This window comes from Sus scrofa, chromosome 11 (genome assembly GCF_000003025.6).
Source record: "Sus scrofa isolate TJ Tabasco breed Duroc chromosome 11, Sscrofa11.1, whole genome shotgun sequence".
Taxonomy (NCBI): Eukaryota; Metazoa; Chordata; class Mammalia; order Artiodactyla; family Suidae; genus Sus; species Sus scrofa.
In genome coordinates this window covers 5,383,301-5,408,654 of record NC_010453.5, presented here as the reverse complement: position 1 = coordinate 5,408,654, position 25,354 = coordinate 5,383,301, and the positions used below count along the sequence as shown (strand labels likewise).

The following is a 25,354-nucleotide window of genomic DNA, read 5'->3' as shown; positions in this document are numbered from 1 at the left end:
ACAGGTTTCTTTATCCACTGCGTTGGGAAGAGAGTCAGTTACTTACATCCAGTTCTTAAGAGGAATCTTGACTCCAGGAGGTGATGAGCCCAGGCTTTAACTGGGAAGAGAAGTCCTGGGTTTCTTGTCAGACTCGGTCAGATCTGACTCGCAGCCTGCCCGCGTCCGAGTTTTCTTGCTTAAAACTGATGAATAAAAATGCATTTGTTGTCTCAGTATATTTCCTTATGCATCTCCTTTTCTAATGCATAAATGCATCTTTATTTTTTTTTTTTACAGAAAAGGGATTTATAAATGCTTCCAAATCAAATGAGGATTATGAAATTGACCAGTATGAAGAGTTTTGCTTTTCTGTCAGGTTTAAAGCGTATCCACAAATCAGGTGCACGTGGACCTTCTCTCGCAAATCATTTCCTTGTGAGCAAAGGGGACTCGACGACGGGTACAGGTGAGCCAGCGCAGCCCACGAGCGGGAACGGCATTGTCATTCTTGGCACAGCCCTCTGGTTGCCTCGAGAAGAGCAGTTTTGGGTCCTAAGCTAATGTAGTCCTTTATTTTTATGTTTAATTTTTTTTACTTTTTAGGGCTGCACCCGGGGCACATGGAAGTTATCAGGCTCGGGGTCGAATCAGAGCTGCAGCTACCAGTCTACACCACAGCCACAGCCACTGAGCGAGGCCAGGGATCGAACCAACATTCCCGTGGATACGAGTCCAGTTCGTTACCACGGAGCCACAGTGGGAACGCCAAGGTAGTGTATTCGTACATTGACCTTGGAGCCGGGAAGGCAAACGGCAGATGTGAGGACACAGCAGCAGTTCTTTAATCCGTTCAGGTGGTGTAACCCGCTGCACGAAGAACGGAAAGGATCGTGTTAGTTTGAGTCTGGTTCCATGGCATCTTCTGAGTCACCGGATTGTTACTTCCTGCTGGAGGCGATGTGCTGTTTGGTACCAAGTCGCCCTTGGCGCATTTGCAGATGACTGAGGAAGTAAAACCCCTTGAAAACAGTATCTATAGGTGTGTTGATATAAATTTTCGAAAAGTAAATGCAAAAAAAGCCCAGTGATGGATACTGAAGGGAAACCTTATTTTCCAGGGATTTGTACAACCACACGCCAGGCTCTCTTATGGGAGAAATTCTTCCCTCTCTCTTTGGAAGACAAAAAAACAACTTTTTGAAAAAACAAATTAGAGTTTAGGGAATTCCCATCGTGGCTCAGTGGTTAACAAACCCAACTAGTAACCATGAGGTTGTGAGTTAGATCCCTGGCCTCACTCAGTGGGTTAAGAATGTGGCGTTGCCGTGAGCTGCGGTGTAGGTCACAGATGCGGCTCAGATCCTGTGTTGCTGTGTCCATGGCATAGGCTGGCAGCTGTAGCTCCGATTCGACCCCTAACCTGGGAACCTCCATGTGCTTCGGGGGTGGCCCTAAAAAGACAAAAGACAAAAAGAAAAAAAATTAGAACTTAGGAGTTCTCGTGTGGCTCAGCGGTAACAAATCTGACTAGTATCCATGAGGATGCAGGTTTGATCCCTGGCCTTGATCCATAGGTAAAGGATCCTGAGTTGCTGTGGCTGTGGTGTAGGCTGGAAGCTGCAGCTCCAATTTGACCCCTAGCTTGGGAAACTCCATATGCCGAGGGTGCAGCCCTAAAAAGACAAAAAAAAAAAAAAAAAATAGAGTTTAGTTGATTGACAGTTGTGTTAGTTTCAGGTGTATAGCAAAGATGTATGTATTCTTTTTCAAATTCTTTTCCCTCATAGGTTATTACCAGATATTGAGTATAGTTCCCTGTGCTGTACAGTAGATCCTTGTGCTATTAGATTTATATATAGTAGTGTGTATATGTTAATCTCAAGCCATAATTTATCTTCCCCGTCCCCCAAAGACCCCCAACTCTTCCTTATATTTCCTGTGGCTGTGATAACCTCCTTATCTCTGAAAACTAATTCTATGCAAAGCTCCCTGGTAGCCTAGTGGTTAAGGACCCGGCATTTTCAGAGTTCCCGCTGTGGTGCAATGTGATCGGCAGCGTCTCTCGAGCACCAGGGCGCAGGTTCGATCCCCCACCCAGCACAGTGGGTTAAAGAATCCACCGCTGTGTCTTGGATCTGATCCCTGGCCTGGGAACTTGCCCATGCCAGGTGCAGCCAAAAATACCTAAATAATAAAAAAAAAAGAGTTGTAATACAGGGTTTGCATGGAACTATCTACCCTCTCTTGCGCAAATCTCCTAATGTCCGAAGCATTCATTTTTCAAGGACTTAAGAATGCAGCTTTTGGCCTGTGCGCCAAACTCCCCTAACCCAGGGTTTCTCAGCACCGTTGACACCATGGGCTGGCGAATTCCTTGTTCTGGGGGTCTCTCCTACATGTGGGGGCCAGGAGCACTACCACCCCCACTTGTGACAGCCAAAAAATATCTCCAGTTGTTGCTGGATGTCCCCTGGTGAGCAAAAATTGCCTGCAGTTGAGAAGCACTGCCTTGGAGGGGTCACCCCATTGTTCTGAGCCCTCATTCTGAATGATGGAACTTTTGAAAGTAGAAGGCAGAGGGCCAGCTTCCTCACTGGGTTGACTACCTATATTCCCCATGTCATTTCTAGCACTTTCCTGTCCTTGTATCGTGACTCCATGTCAGAGAAGTTCTTAGCACTACAAGATTCTATTTTGAACCTGATTCAAAAGAGGTAGAAGGAGTTCCCCTTGTGGCTCAGCGGGTTAGTGCTTGTGGGGACTCGGGTTCCATCCCTGGCCTCGCTCAGTGAGTTAAGGATCTGGCATTGCCTCAAGCTGTGGTGTAGGTCACAGATGCAGCTCAAACCCTATGTTGCAGTAGGCTGGTAGCTGCAGCTCCAATTCGACCCCTAGCCTAGGAACTTCCAACGCAGGTTCAGCTCTAAAAAAGAAGATAGGAGATCAGTTCAGTTTAGATCAGCTAATATTTCTTTAATATCTTCTTGATGGACTTGATGCTGCAAATGGCTGCAAGCACGAATAGGTGATGTCTCCTTCCCCTTGCCCCTCCCCCAGCCTCAAGTTAGACAGGGGCCACCTAGAGGTCATTGCTACTCGTGCTAGTGACATCTGGTACAATTCTTTTTTTTTTTTTTTTTTTCAATTACTCAATGGATTTATTACATTTATAGTTGTACAATAATCATCACAACCCAATTTTATAGCATTTCTGTCCCAAACACCCAGTGCATCCCCCCACCCTCCAACCTATCTCCTTTGGAATCCATAAGTTTTTCAAACTCTGTGAGTCAGTATCTGTTCTGCAAAGACATTCATTCTGTCCTTTTTTCAGATTCCACATGTAAGTGATAGCATTTGATGTGGGTGTCTCATTGTCTGACTGACTTCACTCAGCATGATAATTTCTAGGTCCATCCATGTTGCTACAAATGCCGTTATTTCCTTCCTTTTAATGGCTGAGTAATATTCCATTGTGTATATGTACCACATCTTCTGGATCCACTCCTCTGTCGATGGACATTTAGGTCATTTCCATGTCTTGGCTATTGTACATAGTGCTGCGATGAACACTGGAGTACATGTATCTTTTCGAGTCATGGTCTTCTCTGGATAAATGCCCAGGAGTGGGATTGCTGGATCAAATGGTAGTTCTATGTTTAGTTTTCTGAGGAATCTCCATACTGCTTTCCACAGTGGTTGCACCAATTTACAATCCCACCAACAGGGAATAGGGTTCCTTTTTCTCCACACCCTCTCCAGCACTTACTGTTTGTAGACGTTTTGATGACGGCCATTCTGGTTGGTGTAAGGTGGTACCTCGTCGTGGTTTTGATTTGCGTTTCTCTAATAATGAATGATGTTGCACATCTTTTCGTGTGTTTCTTGGCCATCTGTATGTCTTCTTTGGAGAACTGTCTGTTTAGATCTTCTGCCCATGTTTTGATGGGGTTATTTGTTTTTTTGGTATTGACTTGTAGGAGGTGTTTATAAATTTTGTAGATTAATCCCTTGCCAGTCGATTCATTTCAGCTTTGACAGACTCACTAATTAGAGGACCCATGTCTCTGGTAAATGGGTCTTGGGCCTCTTCCTGGGCCAGTTAAGTCTGATGTTATACCACGATCGCAACCTGCACCCCCGACTCCAAGCCGTTGCCTTATAAAGGCAGGTAAACGAATCAACAGGCCAGGTCCTGATTTTGACAGTGTCATGTTCTCATTCACAATTACCTGGAGATACAATTAGCCGCTTTGCGTGTCGAATCTCACCAGTGAGCTTTCAGTCTCCATCAGGAGTGGTACTGTCACTTCTTGGTACAAGGCCTCATTCAGTCAACGGGGGTTTAATCAATGCGTGACTTCATCATCACCCCTAGAAAGCAACTCAAAGTGCATAGCCGGGGCCAAAGATGAGTCTGTGGCACCTTCTTCGCATGGCAAGGACCACACACACAAAACCCACCACAACACCCAACACTCCGTGTTTATTTTTCTTAGAAAGTTCTTGAAGAACAACAATATTAACTGGTGATAGAGGAGTTCCCATCGTGGCACGATGGAAACAAATCTGACTAGGAACCATGAGGTTGCAGGTTGGATCCCTGACCTCGCTCCGTGGGTTAAGGATCTGGTGTTGCCGTGAACTCTGGTGTGGGTCGCAGATGCGGCTTGGTGTTGGCTTTGCTATGGCTGTGGTGTATGGCAGCTGTAGCTCTGATTAGACCCCTACCCTGGGAACCTCCATGTGCCATGGATACAGCCCTAAAAAAGCAAAAAAACAAACAAACAAACAAACAAAATTGGTGATAGTGACACACAGTGCCAAGGCAAGAAGGAGCCTCTTTCTTCATGAAAAAGATACTCAAAATCCTGAATAAAAGCTGAAGTCCCCAAAATTTGAACATAAGGACTCTTAAATGCCTTATGCTCTTATGAGGCTCTGTATTGAGGTCGGGGATATGGACTAACTTCGAATCTGAATTCTTTTCCCTCTTTTATTCTACAAACTTTCAAATGGACCAGTAAACTCCCAGCATAACACAGCAAGCATCCAATACCCACCAGCCTGATTCAATGATTCGGTCCAACTGGATTTTCATTATGAAGTACAGCATTTTCATCATGTGGCGAGAGATGACTTTATAAGCAAAGTGACCCGGGTGTTTCGATGTGACCGAAAGGCCTGTGTAATAACAGTCCGCCTGCAAAAGCTCTGGTGTGGTCGGCGCGTGTGCGCCAGAAATCTCGCAGCTTCCCCACCTTCGCAGCTTCGTTTCTCCAATTTACTTCCTCAAATACGACACCCGCCTTTACGAGGGCGGGGCTTTATGTGTTTGCGTCTTATGCAGTTAGAACCTTCCAGCAGTCCCCACAGCTTGGCCTTGGAAGAAGGTTCTAGAGTATTTGGTCTCTTCGTTTGCATAATTTCCTACCTCTGTAGACTGAATTCTAAACACATCTGCCTTAGCTTTTCCTGGTTTCATGGTTAAACAAACAAACAAACAAACAAAACCCCACATAACTTACTGAGATGTTAGAGTTAAGTCATTTTTTTCTGAACGGCTCTCCCTAGGTTTGCCAATCCCTGTGTATTTCCATTTTCCCTGGCACATCTAGCTTCCCAGCATTCCCAGTCTAAGTTCTGCCCACCGCAGACGGTCATGGGGTATTTACTGGCCCCAGGGGTGCAGTGGAGTCTGGGTTCTGGGTGGCAGCGAGCCGCTGTCCTTCTCAGGATGAGCAGACCCGGACCATCGAGGTCTCAAGTCAGTAGGTGACACGGGACCACAGGAGAGTGGTGGGAGGATTTTTGTTGTTTCTGAAGGAGATGAGTCCTGAGCGCATCCAGAAAGGAGGGAACCATGTGTGGCTGTAGTGAAATAGCGGGACCTCCAACCAATCCTGCCCCCTTGATTGGAGGGTGTTAACCACTTCATCTGAAGCCACATACTGAGAACAAAAGAAACTCTGAGCTCTCACTGTGTGCAGAATCCTTATAGGGATTCTGCACACAGTAAGAATAAAAGCTGAACTCCCCAAAATAATCCCGTTTTCTGAAATAGGGAAACAGACTTAGTTACTGGCCCCATCACTTAGGGCAAAGTCAGGACCTTTCAATCACTCTCTTATGCTGAAATTGTCTTTAAAGAAGAAAAGAAAAGAAAGAACCCCTGTAGTTCCACCTCCGGGAATTATATTTCAGACTGTGTGTTTGTAACCACCATGATAGAAGCATAAACGTATAGGTCTTTATAAAAACATGAAATTAATTGTACCCTTTGTCTCTCTCTCTCTCTCTCTGTCTCTTTTTTTTTTTTTTTTTTTTTTTTTTTGCTTTCTGTTTAGCATCAAAGCCGCAGCATAAGGAAGTTCCCAGGCTAGAGATCTAACTGGAGCTATAGCTGCTGGCCTAGACCACGGCCGCAGCAACACCAGATCCTTAACCCACTGAGCGAGGCCACGGAGTGAACCCACATTCTCATGGATACTAGTCGGGTTCATTGCTGCTGAGCCACAACGGGAAATTTCTAATCGTGCCATTGGTAACCTGATTTTAACTTTAAAAATGTATCTTACAGAGTTCCCTTGTGGTCAGCAACGGATCCAGCGCTGTCACTGCTGTGGCTCTGGTTACTGCTGTGGCCTAGGTTCAGTCCCTGGCCTGGGAACTTCCACATGCTGCAGGAGTGGCCAAAAAATATATATTTTTATATAGTTCTAAATTATATATATGTATTATATATATCTTGCTATGTTAAAAAGTATATTCTTATTTACAATATTGTAATGGCTTGTGCAATTTACATCACTTAATTTTTTTATAAGGATTTTTAATTCTTGTTGATGGACATTTATATTTTTCTTTGCATCTTTATTTTAACGTGACTTTCTCACGTAACATATATGCCAGAGTGAAGCTTCTAAATGTCTTTTTTAATCAAAATGACTGCAGGACTTAGTAAGCCTCGTAGTCATGATAATTTAACCCATTGATCATGTTTATTATGTGTTAAGCATTAGTGTAAGCATTTTATACAAAACTGCTTTAATAAAAACTTAACAGAACGTTCTCCTCTAACAACCACGTAAAGTGGGTATTTTACTGCCTTGCATGTTATAGATGCAGACACTGAGGCCTAGAAAGGTTAAATGACTGGCTTAAGATCACACCACCAGGTGATGGCAGAGTTGGCTTTAAAGCCTAGGGTTTTTGTTTCTTTGTTTATTTTTTCCTTTTGCCCCCGCCCCCCCGCCTCTGTGGCATGCAGGATTTCCCAGGGCCAGGGATTGAACCTGTGCCACAGCGATGACACTAAAGGCATCAGTGACAACACTGGATCCTTAACCTGCTGAGCCACAAGGGAGCTCCAAAGCCTGTATCACTGGCCTCTTGACACCAGCTCATGTCAAAAGTGTGAGCTTCTCAGTCCTAGTGTATAAAAAAACAAAAATACAGGCATGCACTTCGGTTATTCAAAAGTAAGAGTGTACCGCCTTCTGAGATGTACCTTGCTTCGCCACTGAGTTTTTAATGGTTATATCTCCCCAGGCTTGGCTCCCTTGACATAAAATTACAATGAGCATGGTATTATGTGGGATGATATAAAGTCATTAGCTCCTCTCCTGCCCCGTGCCTGGCTATCTTTGTCTAACTCCAGACAGACATGTGCACAGATCAGGGTACCCCTGGCTGTGCCCGCATCCTGCCCCCTGCAGTCTGAGCGGACAGGACCTGCTGATGGGCGTGGGTCTCCCAGGGCCAGGTAAAGTCAGTCGCTCGGCCCTGCCAGCTCCTCATGCTCCGGTTGCTTTTTGAATCAAGCTTTATTGTGAAATTATACCCTGAGCCTCTGGACAGTCCTGCCCCATCTCAGCTCCTCCCCTCTGTACAGTAAATGGAAAATAAAAAGCACCTGCACTTTGCTTGTAACAGGGGAGAAATCCCTTCTCATAGTGGTGATGACAATACAGGTTCTTAGTCACCAAAGAGATGTCATTGTAAACTCTAGTTTCCTGATCTCTGGTCGCATGCCCGCTGGCCATCTTCAGGAAAACCCCAGGGGAAGAAGCAGCTCTGAAAGGCCCTGTCAGTCCTTGGTCAGCCTGCTCGGAATTTCCAGAGGAGGGTCGGTGATGCCTGGGTTGCGCTAGCTGGGGGTTAACTGCCACCTGCAGGAGGGCAAGAGGCTGAGAATGACCCAGACATTCAAATTTGTGTTCAGACTGTTTCTCGGACCAATTTCCTACCTGGAAGAGTGAGGTTTCAGAGCTCTCTCATCTGTCCCACGGCCAGTTACGCTCCATTCAGACAGCGCAGAAGACTTAGGAGGGCAAATGTTTATGAAACAGGTTGCTTTGGTTTGCACGATAATCAATAGATATACTGGTAATTTCTTTATCTTATCAAATTGATTGGTGTTTTTGGCAAACCACACTGCCTTTTTCTTTAAAAAAAATCTCTTCCTTGGTTCCTTTTCAGGGTCCTTGGTGATTGTCCAGTGAGCATTACATTTCCCTTTAAGAAGCCCACATCTTTCTTGTGGCCCACTTAAACCCTACCTTCTGTAAAGTCTAGAAATTGCACGTAGCTGTACTTACTTTTCTCTCTAAAGTTATAATTTGACTTTCCCCCGATCTGTCATTTCCACTCCTCCAGCCATTTCCTTCTTGTTGTCCAGAAGTAGGTCAGGTTAAGAAATTCCCCTTTGCACTTCCTCAGCCATATGCCTGTAGGCTTGGTGAATAATCCCCAATAGCATGTACCTCGTAGGCTTGGTGGATGAGCATCCAAGTTGATATGAACCTGCTGAGACCACCCAAAGATTTCCATACCAACCAGTGGATTTGAACTCTCATCACTGTCAATCACTCTCTAAGTCAAGGCTTGGTCATCAGTCCTGCTCGGACCAACATTAGAGAGCTCTCCTTTGAGGAAGCTGGGGGGTATGGGCTCCTCCACCTGCAGAGGTTCTTCCGTATTTCCAGGAAGTCAGATTGGTCTGAAATGTATATACCCGTAGGGGCTGAACCCTTGTTGCCTCTCTCGGGAACCCCAGCCTCGACGGTGCTTCTCAACGTTTAATGTCCAGATGAATCACACGGAGATCATCTGAAAATGCAGGCTCTGAGTCCGTAGTTGGGTTGGGGCCTGAGATCGTGCATTTCTAACAAGCTCCCAGTAGTACCGAGGCCCTGCTGCCTGTTTGTGGACCCCACTTTGCATATCGAGAGCAAACCGACCCTCCCTGGCCACTCAACTTTAGCGAGTCAGTGCCTCCAGGAAGATCCGTCCCATGAACACTGCACTCATGTCAGCATCTCCTCAAAGAATCTGGCTAAATCTGTCTTTAACTCTTTTTCAAACAGCATATCTAAGTTTTGCAACCATAAACACCAGCCAGGACAATACATCTTCCATGCAGAAAATGACGACGCCCAGTTCACAAAGATGTTCACGCTGAATATAAGAAGTAAGTGAAATTGTCCAGAAGTTTTATTTCAGTCCCGTGGCTCCTTCACGTGTCTCAACGTTGACCAGAAAGAGCTAAGCAATGGCTTAGGGAAAGAATGCTATAAAACCCTTTAGACGTGTGGAAGTGCTTTGGAATTTTACTTTGGTGTCTGCTGGCTTCGTTTACAAGCAGACCTCTCTCTCTGGGCTCATCCTTCGGAGCTAAGATGCTGATTCCGTGGTGTCTCCGCAGGTGCTTCAGTGTGTGACGTTACTGATTTTAGTACTTTGAAAGGTCGAGGGCAGGGAAGGCTGAAAGTCATGCTGCCCTCCGTTTAGTTGTTTAAATCATTTTTGTTTCCTTGGTCTATAAAAAGGTGAGAGTACATTTCACTGGACTCTGCAGATGCTTCTCCGGAAGCTAGGACTCATTTTGAGGTCTGCACATAGACAGAGGTCTACACCCCAGCGCTTTCCAGGTGGAAAAGGGGTGGCAGGGCTGCCTGCATGGCAGGTGACATGACGAGAGAAAGAAGGAACAACCAGAGGCCTTGAGTCACCCTGCACGAGGCCCTCCTGGAAGCACAAGCTACTCAGAAAACCCAGGCAGCCTGTATAAAGCTGGCTTTGAAACCCTTTCTGGGAGTTCCCATCGTGGCACAGTGGAAACGAATCTGACTAGTAGCCACAAGAACGCAGGTTCGATCCTTGGCTTCACTCAGTGAGTTAAGGATCTGGCGTTGCTGTGAGCTGTGGTGTAGGTCACAGATGCGGCTCAGATCTAGCATTGCTGTGGCTGTGGCATAAGCTGGGAGCTACAGCTCCGGTTCGACCCCTAGTCTGGGCACCTCCATGTGCTGCGAGTGCAGCCCTAGAAAGACAAAACAAAAAACCAACAACAGAAAGAGAAACCCTTTCTGGAAAATGCCCTACTCCATGGGCTTATTTTGCCTGTTGTTTTCTCTAGGGAAACCGCAAGTGCTGGCCGAGGCATCGGCAAGTCAGGCTTCCTGCTCCTCTGATGGTTACCCGTTACCGTCTTGGACCTGGAAGAAGTGTTCAGACAAGTCTCCCAAGTAAGTGGCATCTCCTGCATTTGAACGTAACACTCAGACACTCTCTCTCTGACCTACTGACCCTTTCTCGTGGGTACAGTTTAAGAAGAAACGGTGAAGCATCGAAGATGCTAACCTTCTTCCTTTTTTTTTTCTCATTGCACTAGTAACTTCACTAAGTTCGTTGCTTTATAAAACATTGCAGATGTCGTCATTGTTAGCGTAACAATTTACCAAACTGTAGGTAACTGGTGCAGTTTGCTGAGCATGTTTTATAAAGATGCTTACCTCCTGAGTCAACCCGAATTCTAAGTGGGCAAAGGCTGTTTCTGATCATTTAGCCGTGTCTCCCATAGACCTGCTAGAGAAACCCTCACTTCCAACCCTGCGACCGCCCTGCCCGTCTGACTTCTCTGCTGCTTCTTTGCAGCTGCACGGAAGAGATCACGGAAGGCATCTGGAATAAAAAGGCCAACAGGAAAGTATTTGGACAGTGGATTTCCAGCAGCACTCTGAACATGAGCGAGGCTGTCAAAGGGTTTCTGGTGAAGTGCTGTGCCTACAATTCCCTGGGCACGTCTTGTGAAACGATCCTCTTAAACTCACCAGGTAGACAGCAGCTGCTGTTGTCACGCCCCACCTGCAGGAATTCCCCACCAGGCGTCAGTCCCTGTCGTTTGCTTTTATTCGGGAGTTTTACCAGCGTGTGTAGGTCCCGAGTGTGAGCCGAGAAGGCTTTCTGAGTCAGGCAAGAAGCCCCACCGAACGTGTGTATTTTGCAGTTCAAGGGCGGAGGGACTTGTGACGTCATGGGAACTCATGAATTTCAGGTGCTGGGGGTAGAACCGTACCCTCCGGGTCCAGGGCACGTCTAGGAGAGGTCCAGCTCTAGGGAAGGGATTTGGTCATTTGGCGTCTACCATTTTCCCTTCGGAGTTAACTCCTTCGTTCCCTCCAGCCTGCTCTTTTCTAATTTTTGGTTTGCTATTTAGAGCCCTCCAAAGTTAAGCAATTCTGAAACCTGGCCGCCTACACTAAAGATTTAAAGTCACCAGCATCCCCAAAGTAACTTCTCCACAGTCACGTGACACCTTCATAATGGGAACACAAACTTCTTCTTTTTTTTTTTTTTTGTTTTAAACGTGAGGTATAGTTGGTTTACAGCGTTGTTGTGTTCATTTCAGGTGCACAGCAAAGTGGTTCAGTTTTATATATATTCTTTTTCAGATTCTTTTCCACTAGAGTTTATTACAAGATAATAGAGCCCTGCTGGTGTGCAGGAGGAACTTGTTTTTATCTCTTTTATATATAGTAGACAAACTTCTTCTTTTTTTATAGGACTTTCGTATCCTGTGGGTTTAAACAGATGTCAGTCTGTTTTTCAATTTTTTTTTTTAATTGAAGTTGATTTACAATGTTGTGTTCATTTCTGCTGTGGAGCAAAGTGATTCAGTGAAACACACATCTACGCATTCTTCATACTCTTTTCCATGAGGTGTATCCATCCCAGGATACTGCGTGTAGTTGCCCCTGCTGTACAGAAGGGCCCTGTGGTTTATCCACTCTATATTCAATAGTTTGCACCTGCTAACCGCAAACTCCCAATCCATCCCTCCCCCACCCCACCCGCCCTTGGCAACCATGGGTCTGTTTTCATCGATGTGATGCTTACAACCTAGTAAACGATTCTGAAAAATGGGTTCAGGATCAATTTAAATTTCTCTGGGAAGGAAACCTGTCCTTTATGCGAACACAGCCTGACTTTCTGGGGGGAGTCGGGAATATGAAGGGGCTCCGTAAGGATGCAAATAACAGTTGCTCAGACAGGATGTGGGGGGCCGTGACGAGCGCTCGGCGGCAGGGTCCAGCGGCGGTCCTCACCCCCTGCTCTGTGATGCTCTTCCTTTCAGGCCCCTTCCCTTTCATCCAGGACAACATCTCATTCTATGCAACAATTGGCCTCTGTCTTCCCTTCATCGCCGTTTTAACCATGCTAATTTGTCACAAGTACAAAAAGGTAAAAGCACGGGGGAACAAGTCAGCCTTGTGTCCCGTGTCTGCAACCCTCGGTGTGGCTCATCGACTCCTTTTTGCCCCCTACAGCGATTCCGGTACGAAAGCCAGCTGCAGATGGTCCAGGTGACGGGGTCCCTGGATAACGACTACTTCTACATCGACTTCAGAGAATATGAATATGACCTCAAATGGGAGTTTCCCAGGGAAAATTTAGAATTTGGTAAGAATTCAGATGCCCCAAGTGTTTCGTGTTTCCTTCCTGTTGGGAACTCTTTTTAACACCGGCCATCTGTCTCACAGGGAAGGTTCTGGGATCCGGCGCTTTTGGAAAAGTGATGAACGCAACTGCCTATGGAATCAGTAAAACTGGAGTGTCAATCCAGGTGGCAGTCAAAATGCTGAAAGGTACGCTCACACGGAACAATATCCACAGAGACCCGCAAAGAGGGGAGGGGGCGCCCCCACCTCCTCTTCTCCATCACGGTGATGGCTGCTGAAAAGGAGGAGTTCCCCGGTGGTGCAGTGTGTTAAGGACCCGACATTGTCACTGCTGTGGTGGGGGTTCAGTCCCTGGCCAGGGAACCTCCACGTGCCTTGGGCATGGCCAAAAAAAAAAAAAAAACAACATGCTGAGAAGGGAGTGAGTTGGGGTTGGTGTCAACCAAGTCACAAATATAAAACACAAGACGTGAGCACAAAAGTCCGCCTCTTCCTCCTCTTCTGTCTTTGTTCAGGTGTTTTCAGCTCCAGTGTTTGGGGTGCCACTGTTTCAGGCAGCTGTGTGTCTGAGACGTTGCCCCAGACTCCGGGTGGAAGAGGGAGACGGAGGCTTCTGTGTCACTTCCCACTCGTTTCTCATCCGCCCACATCCTCCGCTGAGTACCACCCGCTTGGCGAGAGCACCCCCAGCTGGCTTTGGCCAGCTGCTCTGCGACCCCCGCCCCAGTGAACGAAGTCTGATGGGCATTTTTCCATCCTCACATTACTTGAATTTTTTAGCATAAACTGGCGCGATTGACTGCCCCCTCCGTCTTTCTTCCTTTGGTTTCCAAGTCGCCCAATCCTTCTGGGTTGCCCCTTACCCCCCTGACAGCTTCGCAGTCCTTGGCTGGCCCCTCATCTTCTTGGCACAGAGGTCCCGAGCCTTGCCTCTGGGCTCCCTTCTCTTTTCATTCCACCAGCTCACGGGCTGTCTCCGCTCACCTGTGACTTCAGGCGAGGTTAACTGTGGTCCTCAAAGCTTCTTCATCTCCCTTCTGAGCTTCAGGTTACATCCAGATGCTTGCACGTCAAAGTCCCTCGAACTCAGCCCATCCCAAGTGGGCTCTCCGATCCTGACCCTCCATCCTCACCGCCTCTCTCACTGATGGGTTACGAGTACCCATGACGAACCACGTTCCACACCATCTGGTCATCCTTGAAAGCACCCCCATTCTTTTCTTCCTCCCTTCCATCCATCTTCCCTTCCTTCCTTCCTTCCTTCCTTTTTCGCTTTTTAGTGCCACCCCCGTGTCATATGGAAGTTCCCAGGCTAGGGGGTCAAATCGGAGCTACAGCTGCTGGCTTACAGTAACCACAGTCACAGCAACGCCAGATTCAAGCCACATCTGTGACCTACACTGCAGCTCACAGCAACGCTGGATCCTTAACCCACTGAGCAAGGCCAGTGCGTCCTCATGCTTCCTAGTCAGATTTGGTACTGCTGAGCCACAGCGGCAACTCCGAAACCATCCCTCCGCTAACTCCCCATCAGCTGTTCCTATCCGGTCTCCTGCTCGGTGCCTCTCAAGTCCATCCTCTTTCTTTATCTCTGTGACTGCCCCCAGCCCAGGTCTGCCTCTTCCGAATAGCTGCACTAGCCTATCAAGACCCTGTAAGCACTCTTACCTCCTTCAGAGGCCCAAGGGATGGTTATGGACCGCAAAGTGGATCACAGAATTGTCCTCCTAAGGTTTCCAGGTGCATTCAGTTTCTCCGGAACGGCCACACACGGCCCAGCTGATGGGGTGCTGCTCGCCTGGCCCCTCACAGCCCAGCGCGCGGAGCCCGGCCACCCCTCGATTCCCCTGGAGCCCTGCACCCCCCTCCCACCTCAGGGCCTTTGCACAGGCCCTGCTTCCGCTTCCCCATCCCCTTCCAGGCCCTCATCTCCCACTCCTCCCGCAGGTCTCAGCTCAAAGGCCACTTCCTCGGGGACGCCTCCCTCGCCTCGGATGAGCGCCAGTTCCTTGCTAGGTGCTCTGGCTCTTTCTCCCCCTGAAATTGATCACAACTATGATTACATGTTTGTTTAACGATTTAATTAAAGTCTCAGCTGCCACCGAAGTGTATAAGCCTCAAGAGGGTGGCTCCACCTGTTCTGCTGCGCTGTCCTCTTTCTTGATCTTGGTCTGTCCTGTTTTCTTCAAGATGGAATGGTCTCCTCCCTTCCCACCGCGGATTCACTTGGTGGACTCCTGTTTTTCCCTCGGGGCTCAGCGTAGGCATTTGGTGTCCCCTTCCCCACCCTCCCTAAGGCTGGCTTAGGTGTCCCTCTCGTGCGGGACGGCGCCCTACGTTCATCTTCCACCTGGCATCTGTGACACTACATTGTGGCTGTTCATTGACTTGACTGCCTTTTCCTGGAGGCTCCAAGCTCCAGGAAGACAGGGGCTGTGTCTTCCTATCATTTATTCCCCAAGGCCTGGCTCATGGCCTCATAGGAGGCGCTCAGTAAATACTTGCTGAATGAATGACTGAGTAAATGAATGAAAGACAGGAATGGTAAGGTGACAGTGCTTTGAAAAAGTTAAGCACGTCATAAAATGCACTATTTTGGTGACAAGGAATAAGACCCAGGCAATTAAAAGGCACAAATCTGGCCTTCCCGTCGTGGCTCAGTGGGTATCGAACCCAACTAGTATCCATGAGGACGAGGGCTCAATCCCTGGTCTCGCTCAGTGGGTTAAGGATCCCACGTTGCCGAGGCTGTGGTGTAGGCCAGCAGGTGCAGCTATGATTCGACCCCTAGCCTGGGAACCTGCATATGCCGTGGGTGCGGCCCTAAAAAGACAAAAGACAAAAAAAAAAAAAAAAAAAAAAAAAGAAAGCCACGAATCCTTTTAACCGTGAAGTTGTGGGAGACAGTGGGTCCCAGTGCACGTGTTGAAGGATGTCACCCCCTAGCCAAGTGACAGAAGTAAAGATGTCCCTCACAGCTCAGGCTGGTCAGAGGTGATGGCATGAAAGCTCTGGCAAAGCTGCGTAAAGGCTGCCTGTCTTCCAGGACAAAATAGCGGCACTTGGACATTGACTATAAAGATCAGTTCCTCTGTAGCAGAGCCTGTGTCAACAGAGAGCTGGAGGCCTGGAGACCGAGGTCCAGTGACCCGGCCCTGGCCTCTAGGGCTCCAGCCCCTCTGGGCAGGGCCGTCCTGACACCCTGGGCACGTTAGTCTCCGTGACATGAGACCTTGGCGTCCCCACTACCTACCTCCCCGTTATGCTTCTTTTTTTTTTTTTGCTATTTCTTGGGCCGCTCCCGCGGCATATGGAGGTTCCCAGGCTAGGGGTCGAATCGGAGCTGCAGACACTGGCCTACACCAGAGCCACAGCAATGCGGGATCCGAGCCGCGTCTGCAACCTACATCACAGCTCACAGCAATGCCGGATCGTTAACCCACTGAGCAAGGGCAGGGACCGAACCCGCAACCTCATGGTTCCCAGTCGGATTCGTTAACCGCTGCGCCACGGTGGGAACTCCCCGTTATGCTTCTAAGGTGGACACCGTCCCGCCTCCTGGGCCTTGTTCCTCGTTATGGGCGAATGAGTCTCTTGAGAACTCGGTTCTCTTGGACCTTCTCGCCCTGGACCCACGGACAGAGTGGAGCGTCTAGTTCTGAGGGCCACTCCTGGAGCCACGCACCCTCACAGACCTTCCCATCTTGTCCGTCTATGACTTCAACAAATCCAAGAGTCAAAAAAAAAAAAAAAAGGTATAGGAGTTCCCATTGCAGCTCTGTGGTAAGGACCCCAACTAGCCTCCATGCGGATCCCTGGCCTCGCTCAGTGGGTTAAGGGTCCGGTGTTGCCATGAGCTGTGGCGTAGGTCACAGACCGGTTTCAGATCCTGTGGCAGCTGCAGCTCATATTCGACCCCTAGCCTGGGAGCCCCCATATACTGTGGGTGCGGCCCTAAAAAGACCAAAAAAAAAAAAGAAAAAACGTGTATTTCTAAGCATATCTATTAACTTCTACTGTGGAGGAAAATCATGTATAATTATTATTTTGTCTCATTTTATTTTTTGAGGGTCAATTCTAAAGTTTTCTTTTAGTAGAGAAACTCCTGTAGAAAGGCACATTATACGATGCAACTTTCCTGCTACGATCGTTGACATTCTGTCTTAAAACACAGGGTATGATTGTTCAAAATGCGGGTGTCACTTTATGTACTTTAAAACTTGCGCGCATGGGGTTCCCTAGGGGCCTGGCGGTTGAAGGATCTGGCGTTGTTGGGGCGGCAGGGCACATCACGGCTGTAGGTTCCTGGCCTGGGAGCTTAGGCATGCCACCCACATGGCCAAAAATAAATAAATAAATAAATAAATAAATAATAAAACGTAGGCAAATCTGCTGTGAACTGAGGAAAAGTGTAATTTAGTAAATAACCTGAGATACCTGTTTCACCTCCCTCTTACGTTTGTGATGCTCTTCTGTGGACAGAAAAAGCAGACAGCTCGGAACGAGAGGCTCTCATGTCTGAACTCAAAATGATGACCCACCTGGGCAGCCATGAGAATATAGTGAACCTGCTGGGCGCCTGCACCCTGTCAGGTAACCCGTCCCCCCCCCCACCCCCCGAGGACATGTTGGCCTGAAGACAAGGAGGACATTTGTCCTCCTTTTCTCAGTCACAGCGGGGCCCCAAACCCAAGTGGCATCCTGCATTGAGGTCTCGAGGGTCAGTTGGGTGGCATAGGGCTGGCAGGTGCAACCCCAGGTCCAGCCCTACCCAGGGACCTTCCATATGCCTCACATGCGGCCCTAAAAAGAAAAGGGAAAAAAAGAAGAAGAAGAAGAGGTGACTAGGGAGGGATTTCTTCCTCCTCAGAAACAGCAGGTGCGCACGTGGTGACCAAGTGCTTGCAGTGTAGGTGGCCTGTCATTCCCCGGCTGCCACGTGGAGAACCCAGGTGGCCGGTGGGTACCGGTGAGGCCATGTGTACAACAAGAACCAACGTGGAAGGCAGGAAAGACAGCTTCCAGAGGAGCTGGAGCAAAAGGCTGAAATTGAATGGAAAGTGCAAGAAGAGGGGTTCCCTGGTGGCTCAGAGGGTTAAGGATCTGGGGTGGTCACTGTGGTGGCTCTGGTTACTGCTAGAGTGTGGGTTTGAGCCCTGGCTGGTGAACTTCCCCATGCCCAGGGCGGGGCTAGAAATTAATTAATTAATTAAAGTGCAAGAAGAGCTAAGTCAGAGAAAGTCGTGTTCTCCCAAAGTCCGGGGAGGAGGGAGTTTGCATAGAGTGTGTTTTCTGCTCCACAGATGTCTGAAAAAAGTGCTTGGTGTTTCTACACCGGTCATTAAAACTGTCACTATTTCAGGGCCCATTTACTTGATTTTTGAATATTGTTGCTACGGTGATCTTCTCAACTATCTAAGAAGTAAAAGAGAGAAATTTCATAGGACATGGACCGAGATTTTCAAGGAACATAATTTCAGTTTTTATCCTACTTTCCAATCACACCCAAATTCCAGGTAAGAGACGGGGGCATGGTTTCATAATTACACATGATGGGCTCCCCCCGAGACGTACACGCAGGTTGAGGAAAGGTGTGTCATTCAGGCTTTGAGGCCTCCTGGTTAACACGTGGGTATTGGGATAGAAAGAGCAGACACTCTTCCCAAAGCCCTTGGCATAGTCATAAAAAGTGCAGGTCCTGGGAAAATTGCGCAAAAGAGCTCTAAGTTCATAAATGAGATTTTAAAAAATGAGGGTGGGTGGCTTGCCTTGAGGATGGGGACAAAGGAAGTCAGGATAGCACTTGTCTCTATGCTCTGTGTTGCGTATCCTGCCGTCTGTGGGATCTTGAGTGACTCTTGGTTCTGAGAGGGCTGCAGGTTTGGTGGGAAGCTCATCCTCCTCCCTGGACATTTGCTGCCAGCAGCCTGAACGTCGCTCTGTAGCACTCTTTTCTGAATGAATTCACAGGCACGCTGATGGATTGTCGCCTCAACCTGCAGGACATTCCTGCTTCCCGCTTACATGAAAATGCTCCCTTTTCCTAAAGGCAGATTTTTAGAGACTTTTATCTGTATGGGGGGCCCTTTTGGAGGATGCCTTTGGGATTCCCTGTTTTCTTAGCATGGATGTTTCAGCACGTGCCTCTGGCCTTCTGGAGCTGAGACAGAAACCCAGCATCTTAAAGCCGGGGGCCGCATGGAGCTGCCCTTAACCGAGTCACACCAGTTTTCCCGTTTACACTCACTTCTCAGTTCATACGCCAAAACTGAGAGGCTTCTGTAAAGTCATCGGTGTTCTAGAACAGAGAGTCCATGTGTGACCAGCACGCCTTGGTTAGTGACAACGACGCTGGGCACTGCATCGCCTTTGGTCCACTCCAGTCAGCAGGGAATTCAGTGCATGGGAGCAATTACTACGGAAATATGTGGGGTCTGGGAGCATTCAGCCACTTTCTAAAGATGTGGACCTTGTGATTGGGGTCCGCTGATAGGCTGGAATCCACTGAATCCCTGTCTGTATAGAATGCATACACAGTCCCCCGGAAAAGACATCATCCTTATTCCCGTTTGTTAATTTCACGGAGAAAAGACATGAGCTTAACCAAGGCCAACTTGAACAAAGAAAAGGATGATGAAACACTTAGAGGTCCCTACAGAAGATCTGCAGTACATGAGCTTGTACACGGAAAGGGGGCTGAGTTGAGGAAGAGGTCGGAGAGCTGGTCACACTCTTTAGTGGCTTTGTGATGTCAGCAACTCATATTTATCTCACCCGGCCTAATTGCTCTTTTATAAACTGCGACTTGGTCACCCAGTTCATAGGGTCGTGAGAAGGCTTGAGGGGGGTCCTCTTATCCTGGCTAGACCGGCAAGTTCAGTTACACAGATATTTTTAAGGTCCACGCACACACAAAGAGGACAAGTCGATGCTATGCTTTTCATTTAAAAAATAAATTTATAAGTGGAATTCATTTCTTTGATGACTTGTGTGTTTTTAAATGTCTACTCAGAAGAAGAATGTAAATAATGAAATGACTTTTTTTTAATAGTATGCCGGGTTCAAGAGAAGTTCAAATACACCCAGACTCGGATCCTATCTCAGGATTCAATGGGAATTCATTTCAATCTGAAGGTAATATCTTATTCTAAGTAGTGACACTTTAAAATAGAAATGGAGGAGTTCCCGTCACGGTGCAGCAGAAACGAATCCGACTAGGAACCATGAGGTTGTGGGTTCGATCCCTGGCCTCGCTCAGTGGGTTAAGGATCCAGCGTTGCCCTGACCTGTGGTGTAGGTCGCAGATGCGGCTCGGATCTGGCGTTGCTGTGGCTGTGGTGCAGGCCAGAGGCTACAGCTCCTATTTGACCCCTAGCCTGGGAACCTCCACATGCCGCAAGTGCGGCCCTAAAAAGCAAAATAAAATAAAATAAAATAGAAGTGGATACTAGAGTTTGGTGTTAGCTGTTTTTTAAAAGTGTGTAACTGCCAAGCATATTCTTCTTTGCAGATGTCATCTACAGGCTTTATTAATTCATATCTGCTTTAAAGCTCGTGAGAAGCCACCTGTTTATGTGTTGTGAATTTTAACTCAGTGTTTCAGCTGATAAACACCGGGGGCTGTTTTATTTGTCGGGTTATCCTTTTTAAAAGTCACAAATTAATGGGAGCCATCTGGAGTCAGACAGCAGTTGGCTTAGCTTCTGGTTCCTTCACTTTCTGATGGAGTGACTTTGGACAATGGAGCCCCGCTTTTCTCGTGTGTAAAATGGGGCTAATCGGATTTCCTTGTAGGACTCTTAGAAGGTTTACCTGGAGGAACATGAAGTGCACAGACAGTTGATGAAATGTGGTAGAGAAGTGTAATTCCTTCCCACAAAGTGACACAGCCACCTAGCACAGAAGAAAAGCACCTGCAACCCCCGCCTCTCTGGGCTGTGCATCAGCAGAGCAGCTGGAGAATTCCCTCCTGTAACCAAAGAGCGTGACCCTTCCTGGGCTGCCCAATTCTCTGCATAAATAGGTCAGCCCTAGGGCTACCAGGAAGGCCATGTGACAGCCCCCTGTGTATGGGACGTGATCACAGAGATTTTATTTTTTAATTGAAATGTAGCTGATATGCAATATTATATGTTACATATGCACAAGACGTAATGCACAATTTTTAAAGGGTATACTCCATACTCCATTTATAATTATCACAGACTACTGGCTGTGTTCCCTATGTTGTGCAATATATCCTTGAAGCTTATTTTATTTTACTTTGGGTTTGGTTTTTTTTGTTTGGTTTTTTTTTTGGCTTTTCAGGGCATATGAAGGTTCCCAGGCTAGGGGTCGAATCGGAGCTGTAGCTGCCGGCCTGCACCACAGCCACAATCATGTGCGGAATCCCAGCTGCGTCTGCGACCTACACCACCGCTCATGGCAACGCCAGATCCTTAACCCACTGAGCGAGGCCAGGGATCGAACCCAAGTCCTTACGGATCCCGGTCGGGTTCATTAACCACTGAGCCACAAGGGGAACTCCCCTTGTAGCTTATTTTAAATATCATAGTTTGCAACTCTTAATTCCCTCCCCTGCCTCAATAAGGCTACTTTTTTGCATTTTGCCAAAAATGAGGACTGGTTCTGTTTTACAGATGAAATTGAATACGAAAACCAGAAAAGGCTGGAGGAGGAAGAGGACTTGAATGTCCTCACCTTTGAAGACCTTCTTTGCTTTGCCTATCAAGTGGCCAAAGGGATGGAATTTCTGGAATTTAAGTCGGTAAGCTCTTTTTAAAGAGGAAGCTCGCAACCACAAGATAATTCTGAAAAAGAAATGTGGGTGGGTTTGGTTTGGTTTTTTGTTTTTTGTTTTTTGTTTTGCGTGTTTATTTTATCCTGTAGCCCCGAAAGTCTGCCTTTCCCCGTTGGACTCGCCTAGGATGGTCCTTGGGCTCTTGCCTAATTAGTGTAAGAGCTGGGCTGCCTTAGTGGATAATGGTGCTCACAGCCCTTCCAGGCTGTCAGAGTCCGCTGAAGCTTCCAGATAAGAGGTCTTCGGGAATCCCTCCTCAAGACCAGGTGCAGCCATGTGGGACCTGCATTTCGGGTCGTCAGGCGGTGTCCTGCGTGCAGGCATTTGCCCCAGGGGCTGAGTGGAGGTTCAAACCCCGGGCGCTCTCCTGGGCGCCTGCGTCTTTTGCAAGCATCTGCTGTGAGCCAGCTAATCCCACATCCACCCGGGCTGTGACGGGAAGACCTCGGAGCCTCTGCCCACCAGGGACTCTATGCCCAATTTTGCATCCTTTCTGTAATATTCTTTCAGCCCTGCTGTTCCCTGACGCTTGCAGCCTCTGCTGCCTCTAAGCTGTTACAGCCCTTCAGAAGGCGACTTTCTGTCCTCGTTTTTCTACCTTCCACTGTCTTTTCTTTATTTCTCCACCTTTTCTCTCCTCTTTCCCTTTGAGTGTCCTAGTTTTATCCTCTCTTCCACACCCCTCTCTTTGCTTCCTCTCTCCTCTTTCTCCCTGACTGGAATCACTTCAGTTGTTTTTTTTTTTCTTTAAAAATTTACTGTCTTGAATATAGGTAGACGTTCAGTTTTAAGAAAAAGGTTGGCGTTCCCACTGCAGTGCAGTGGGTTAAGAATCTGAGTGCAGTGGCTTGGGTTGCTGCGGAGGTGAGGGTTCCATCCCCAGCCTGGCACGGTGGGTTCAAGGATCCGGCATTGCTGCAGCTGGGGTGTAGGTCACAGCCATGGCTGGAATGCAGTCCCCGGCCCGGGAATTTCCGTATACCATGGATGCAGCCATTAAAAAAATACGAGAGAGAGAGAAAAAGATGGAGTTCCCATTGTGGCGGAGCAGAAATGAGTCCAACTAGTAACCATGAGGTTGCGGGTTCAATTCCTGGCCTTGCTCAGTGGGTTAAGAATCTGGCATTGCTGTGAGCTGTGCTATAGGTCTCAGATGCGGCTCAGATCCTGCATTTCTGCAGCTGCAGCTCCGATTCGACCCCTAGCCTGGGAACCTCTATATGCTGCGGGTATGCCCCTAAAAAGCAAAAAAAAAAAAAAAGAAAGAAAACTATTAATGTGACATAATAGCTTTGAAGAATGGGAAAAAATTCTATTCACAAGAGCAACTAAGCCATGAAACACGTTGAGATAAACCAGAAACGTGTGAGGTCTGCATGAAGAACCTGTGAAACTTTATTAATTTTTGAAAATTTTATTTATTCATTTATTCATTCTTTTTTTTTTTTTCCCCGGCCATGCCTGCAGTGTGCAGAAATTCTCAGACCAGGGATTGAACCATGCCACAACTCTGACAATACTAGATCTTTAACTGCGAGGCCGTTGGGGAACTCCAATTTTTATTTGTTTTTTTAAATTGAAATATAGTTGTTTTGCAATGTTGTGTTAGATTCCGTGATTAGTTATATATATTTCTATGTATTTTTTTTCATATTCTTTTCCATTATGGTTTATCACAGGATTTTTCTTTATTTTTTCCTTGTCTTTTTGTCTTTTTAGGGCCATATGGAGGTTCCCAGGCTAGGGGTCAAATTGGAGCTGTAGCCACCAGCCTACACCACAGCCACAGCAACTCGGGATCCAAGCCATGTTTTCGACCTCCACCACGGCTCATGGCAACACCAGATCCTTAACCCAATGAGCGAGGCCAGGGATCGAACCCACATCCTCATGGGTCCTAGTCGGGTTCATTAACCACTGAGCCACGAAGGGAACTCCTATCACAGGGTATTGATTATAGTTCCCTGTGCTATACATAGCACCCTGTTGGTCATCTGTTTTATATAAAGTAGTGTGTATCTGTTAACCCCCAACTCCTAATTTCTTTCTCCCACCCCAGCCCCTCCTGGCTTCCCCTGTGAAACTTTATTAAATGCGTTCTATTTGTTCATATAGGAGAGAGTCAATGTTTAAAAGCCCATTCTCGGGGAGTTCCCATCGTGGCGCAGTGGGTAACAAATCCGACTAGGAACCATGAGGTTGCGGGTTTGATCCCTGGCCTTGCTCAGTGGGTTAAGGATCTGACGTTGCCATGAGCTGCTCCGATTCAACCCCTAGCCTGGAACCCTCCATGTGCCTCGAGCGTGGCCCTAAAAAGCAAAAATAAAATAAAAGTCCATTCTCTCCAGATTAACCTCTATTTCCTACAACCCCAAAGAGATTCCCAAGGTAGGATTTGTTTCTCACAGATACTGAAAGTGCACGCTGCCTTCTTTTCTTTTCCACATTCGGCGTCCTTACTTGCTGGTCAAGAAAATCGCTGTCTCACAGGCCTGTCCCCGCCTCGTCCCCCAGGCACATTCCTCTCCCCTTCTTCCCTCCGCGGTTGGCGTCTGTCCCCTGCTGTCCCCTGTGCACCTACAGCGGAGCCGTCACCAGTGTCTTTACAGAGGTCCGCGGGCATCTGCCTGGATCGACTGGCCCGGTTTGCTGCCTGTTGCTAAGGAAACACTCAAACTCCTCCCAACTTGGGGTCAAGGGGCTCTGCCTTTCTCCCCAGGGCAGGTGCTAATACGGGTGTTGTGAAGAATGTCCGGCGTCTTGGACCCCCTCCCCTGGTTTTCCTTTAGGCTGTCCCCTCTGAGTCACCCTGTCACTGTCTCCCGTTCACCTTTTCTCCCATCTTCTCTGGCTGCCTCTCAGGTCCCTCTAAGGCTCTGTGACTCCATCCAGCATCACCTGAGCACGGGCCAGGCCGGCACGGTGACACAGGCGCCAGGACACAGACACAGATCTTATCCTTGAAGGGGGTGGGGGTGGCAGCAGCAAATCCCAGATGACAGGGTCATCCAGGAAATATTGCGTTCAACTAAGTTCTGGCAACTCGGGGGAGACGCAGGCATGTCAGACCCGGGGGAGGGGAGGCCCTGCGGAAAAGGCGTCCAGAAGGAGTTCATGCCGGGGCTGGAGGAGACTTTTGGAGGAAAAGAGAAACCAGCAGGGAACCTGGGATGGGGTCGGGAACCTAGAATCAGGGAGGTTTGTTGAGAAAGGTTGGGAGGTGGCTTCACTGGGTCACAGAGGCCAGCAGTCCAGCAGGTGCTTGGCTCTTCCTGCCTGAAGCCCCGAGAAATGTCTGCGCTGGAAACAGAGATTGGGGGAGGGCAGTGGCATCCTTAGGTGTGGATGCAGTGGCCCAGGGGAGGGTGTGGCCGAGGGGGAATGGCTGTGGGGGGGTGACGCAGAAGTCACAGGCGGCGGGACCTGAAGGAGGACCGGCTGCCAGACAGGAGCAGATCCGCCAAGGGGTCAAGTCACCTCTCTGCAGGTCACCTCGGGCTCAGGCCAAGGAGCTGGGGCAGATGAGCAGAGACGGAAGCAGGCGGCAGGCCTGGTGGTCCAGTGGGTGGAGTGTGGCTGTGGATGGAGCATGGACCCAGGGGTGGGAGAGCTAGAGGGATCCCAGCCTTGACGGCTTTGGCTTTTCTTTGTTAAAGATTGAAGTGAGTCCTTGGGTCTTTGCTTCCAGTGTCTGGTTTATTTTTTGTTTGGTTTTCTTATTTGGCTGCCCCCATGGCATATGGAGTCCCCGGGCCAGGGATCAGATCGGAGCTGCAGTTGTGCCCTACACTGCAGCTGCAGCAATGCTGGATCCTTAACCCACTGTGCC

The 25,354-nt window shown here is 48.1% G+C and overlaps 1 protein-coding gene across 2 annotated transcripts in view; it reads left to right on the top strand.

Annotated features, from left to right (window-relative positions):
- The window catches only part of FLT3 (fms related tyrosine kinase 3), an 84,965-nt gene that overhangs the window by 46,785 nt on the left and 12,826 nt on the right, over window positions 1-25,354 (top strand). For both annotated transcript variants that reach the window (XM_021065521.1, XM_005668293.3), the window contains exons 9-19: window positions 280-448; window positions 9,351-9,454; window positions 10,403-10,511; window positions 10,921-11,099; window positions 12,401-12,507; window positions 12,594-12,726; window positions 12,807-12,911; window positions 17,208-17,318; window positions 18,088-18,241; window positions 19,777-19,859; window positions 21,365-21,492. In XM_021065521.1, the coding sequence (XP_020921180.1) occupies window positions 280-448; window positions 9,351-9,454; window positions 10,403-10,511; window positions 10,921-11,099; window positions 12,401-12,507; window positions 12,594-12,726; window positions 12,807-12,911; window positions 17,208-17,318; window positions 18,088-18,241; window positions 19,777-19,859; window positions 21,365-21,492 (1,382 nt within the window). The remainder of the gene's footprint in view (window positions 1-279; window positions 449-9,350; window positions 9,455-10,402; window positions 10,512-10,920; window positions 11,100-12,400; window positions 12,508-12,593; window positions 12,727-12,806; window positions 12,912-17,207; window positions 17,319-18,087; window positions 18,242-19,776; window positions 19,860-21,364; window positions 21,493-25,354) is intronic.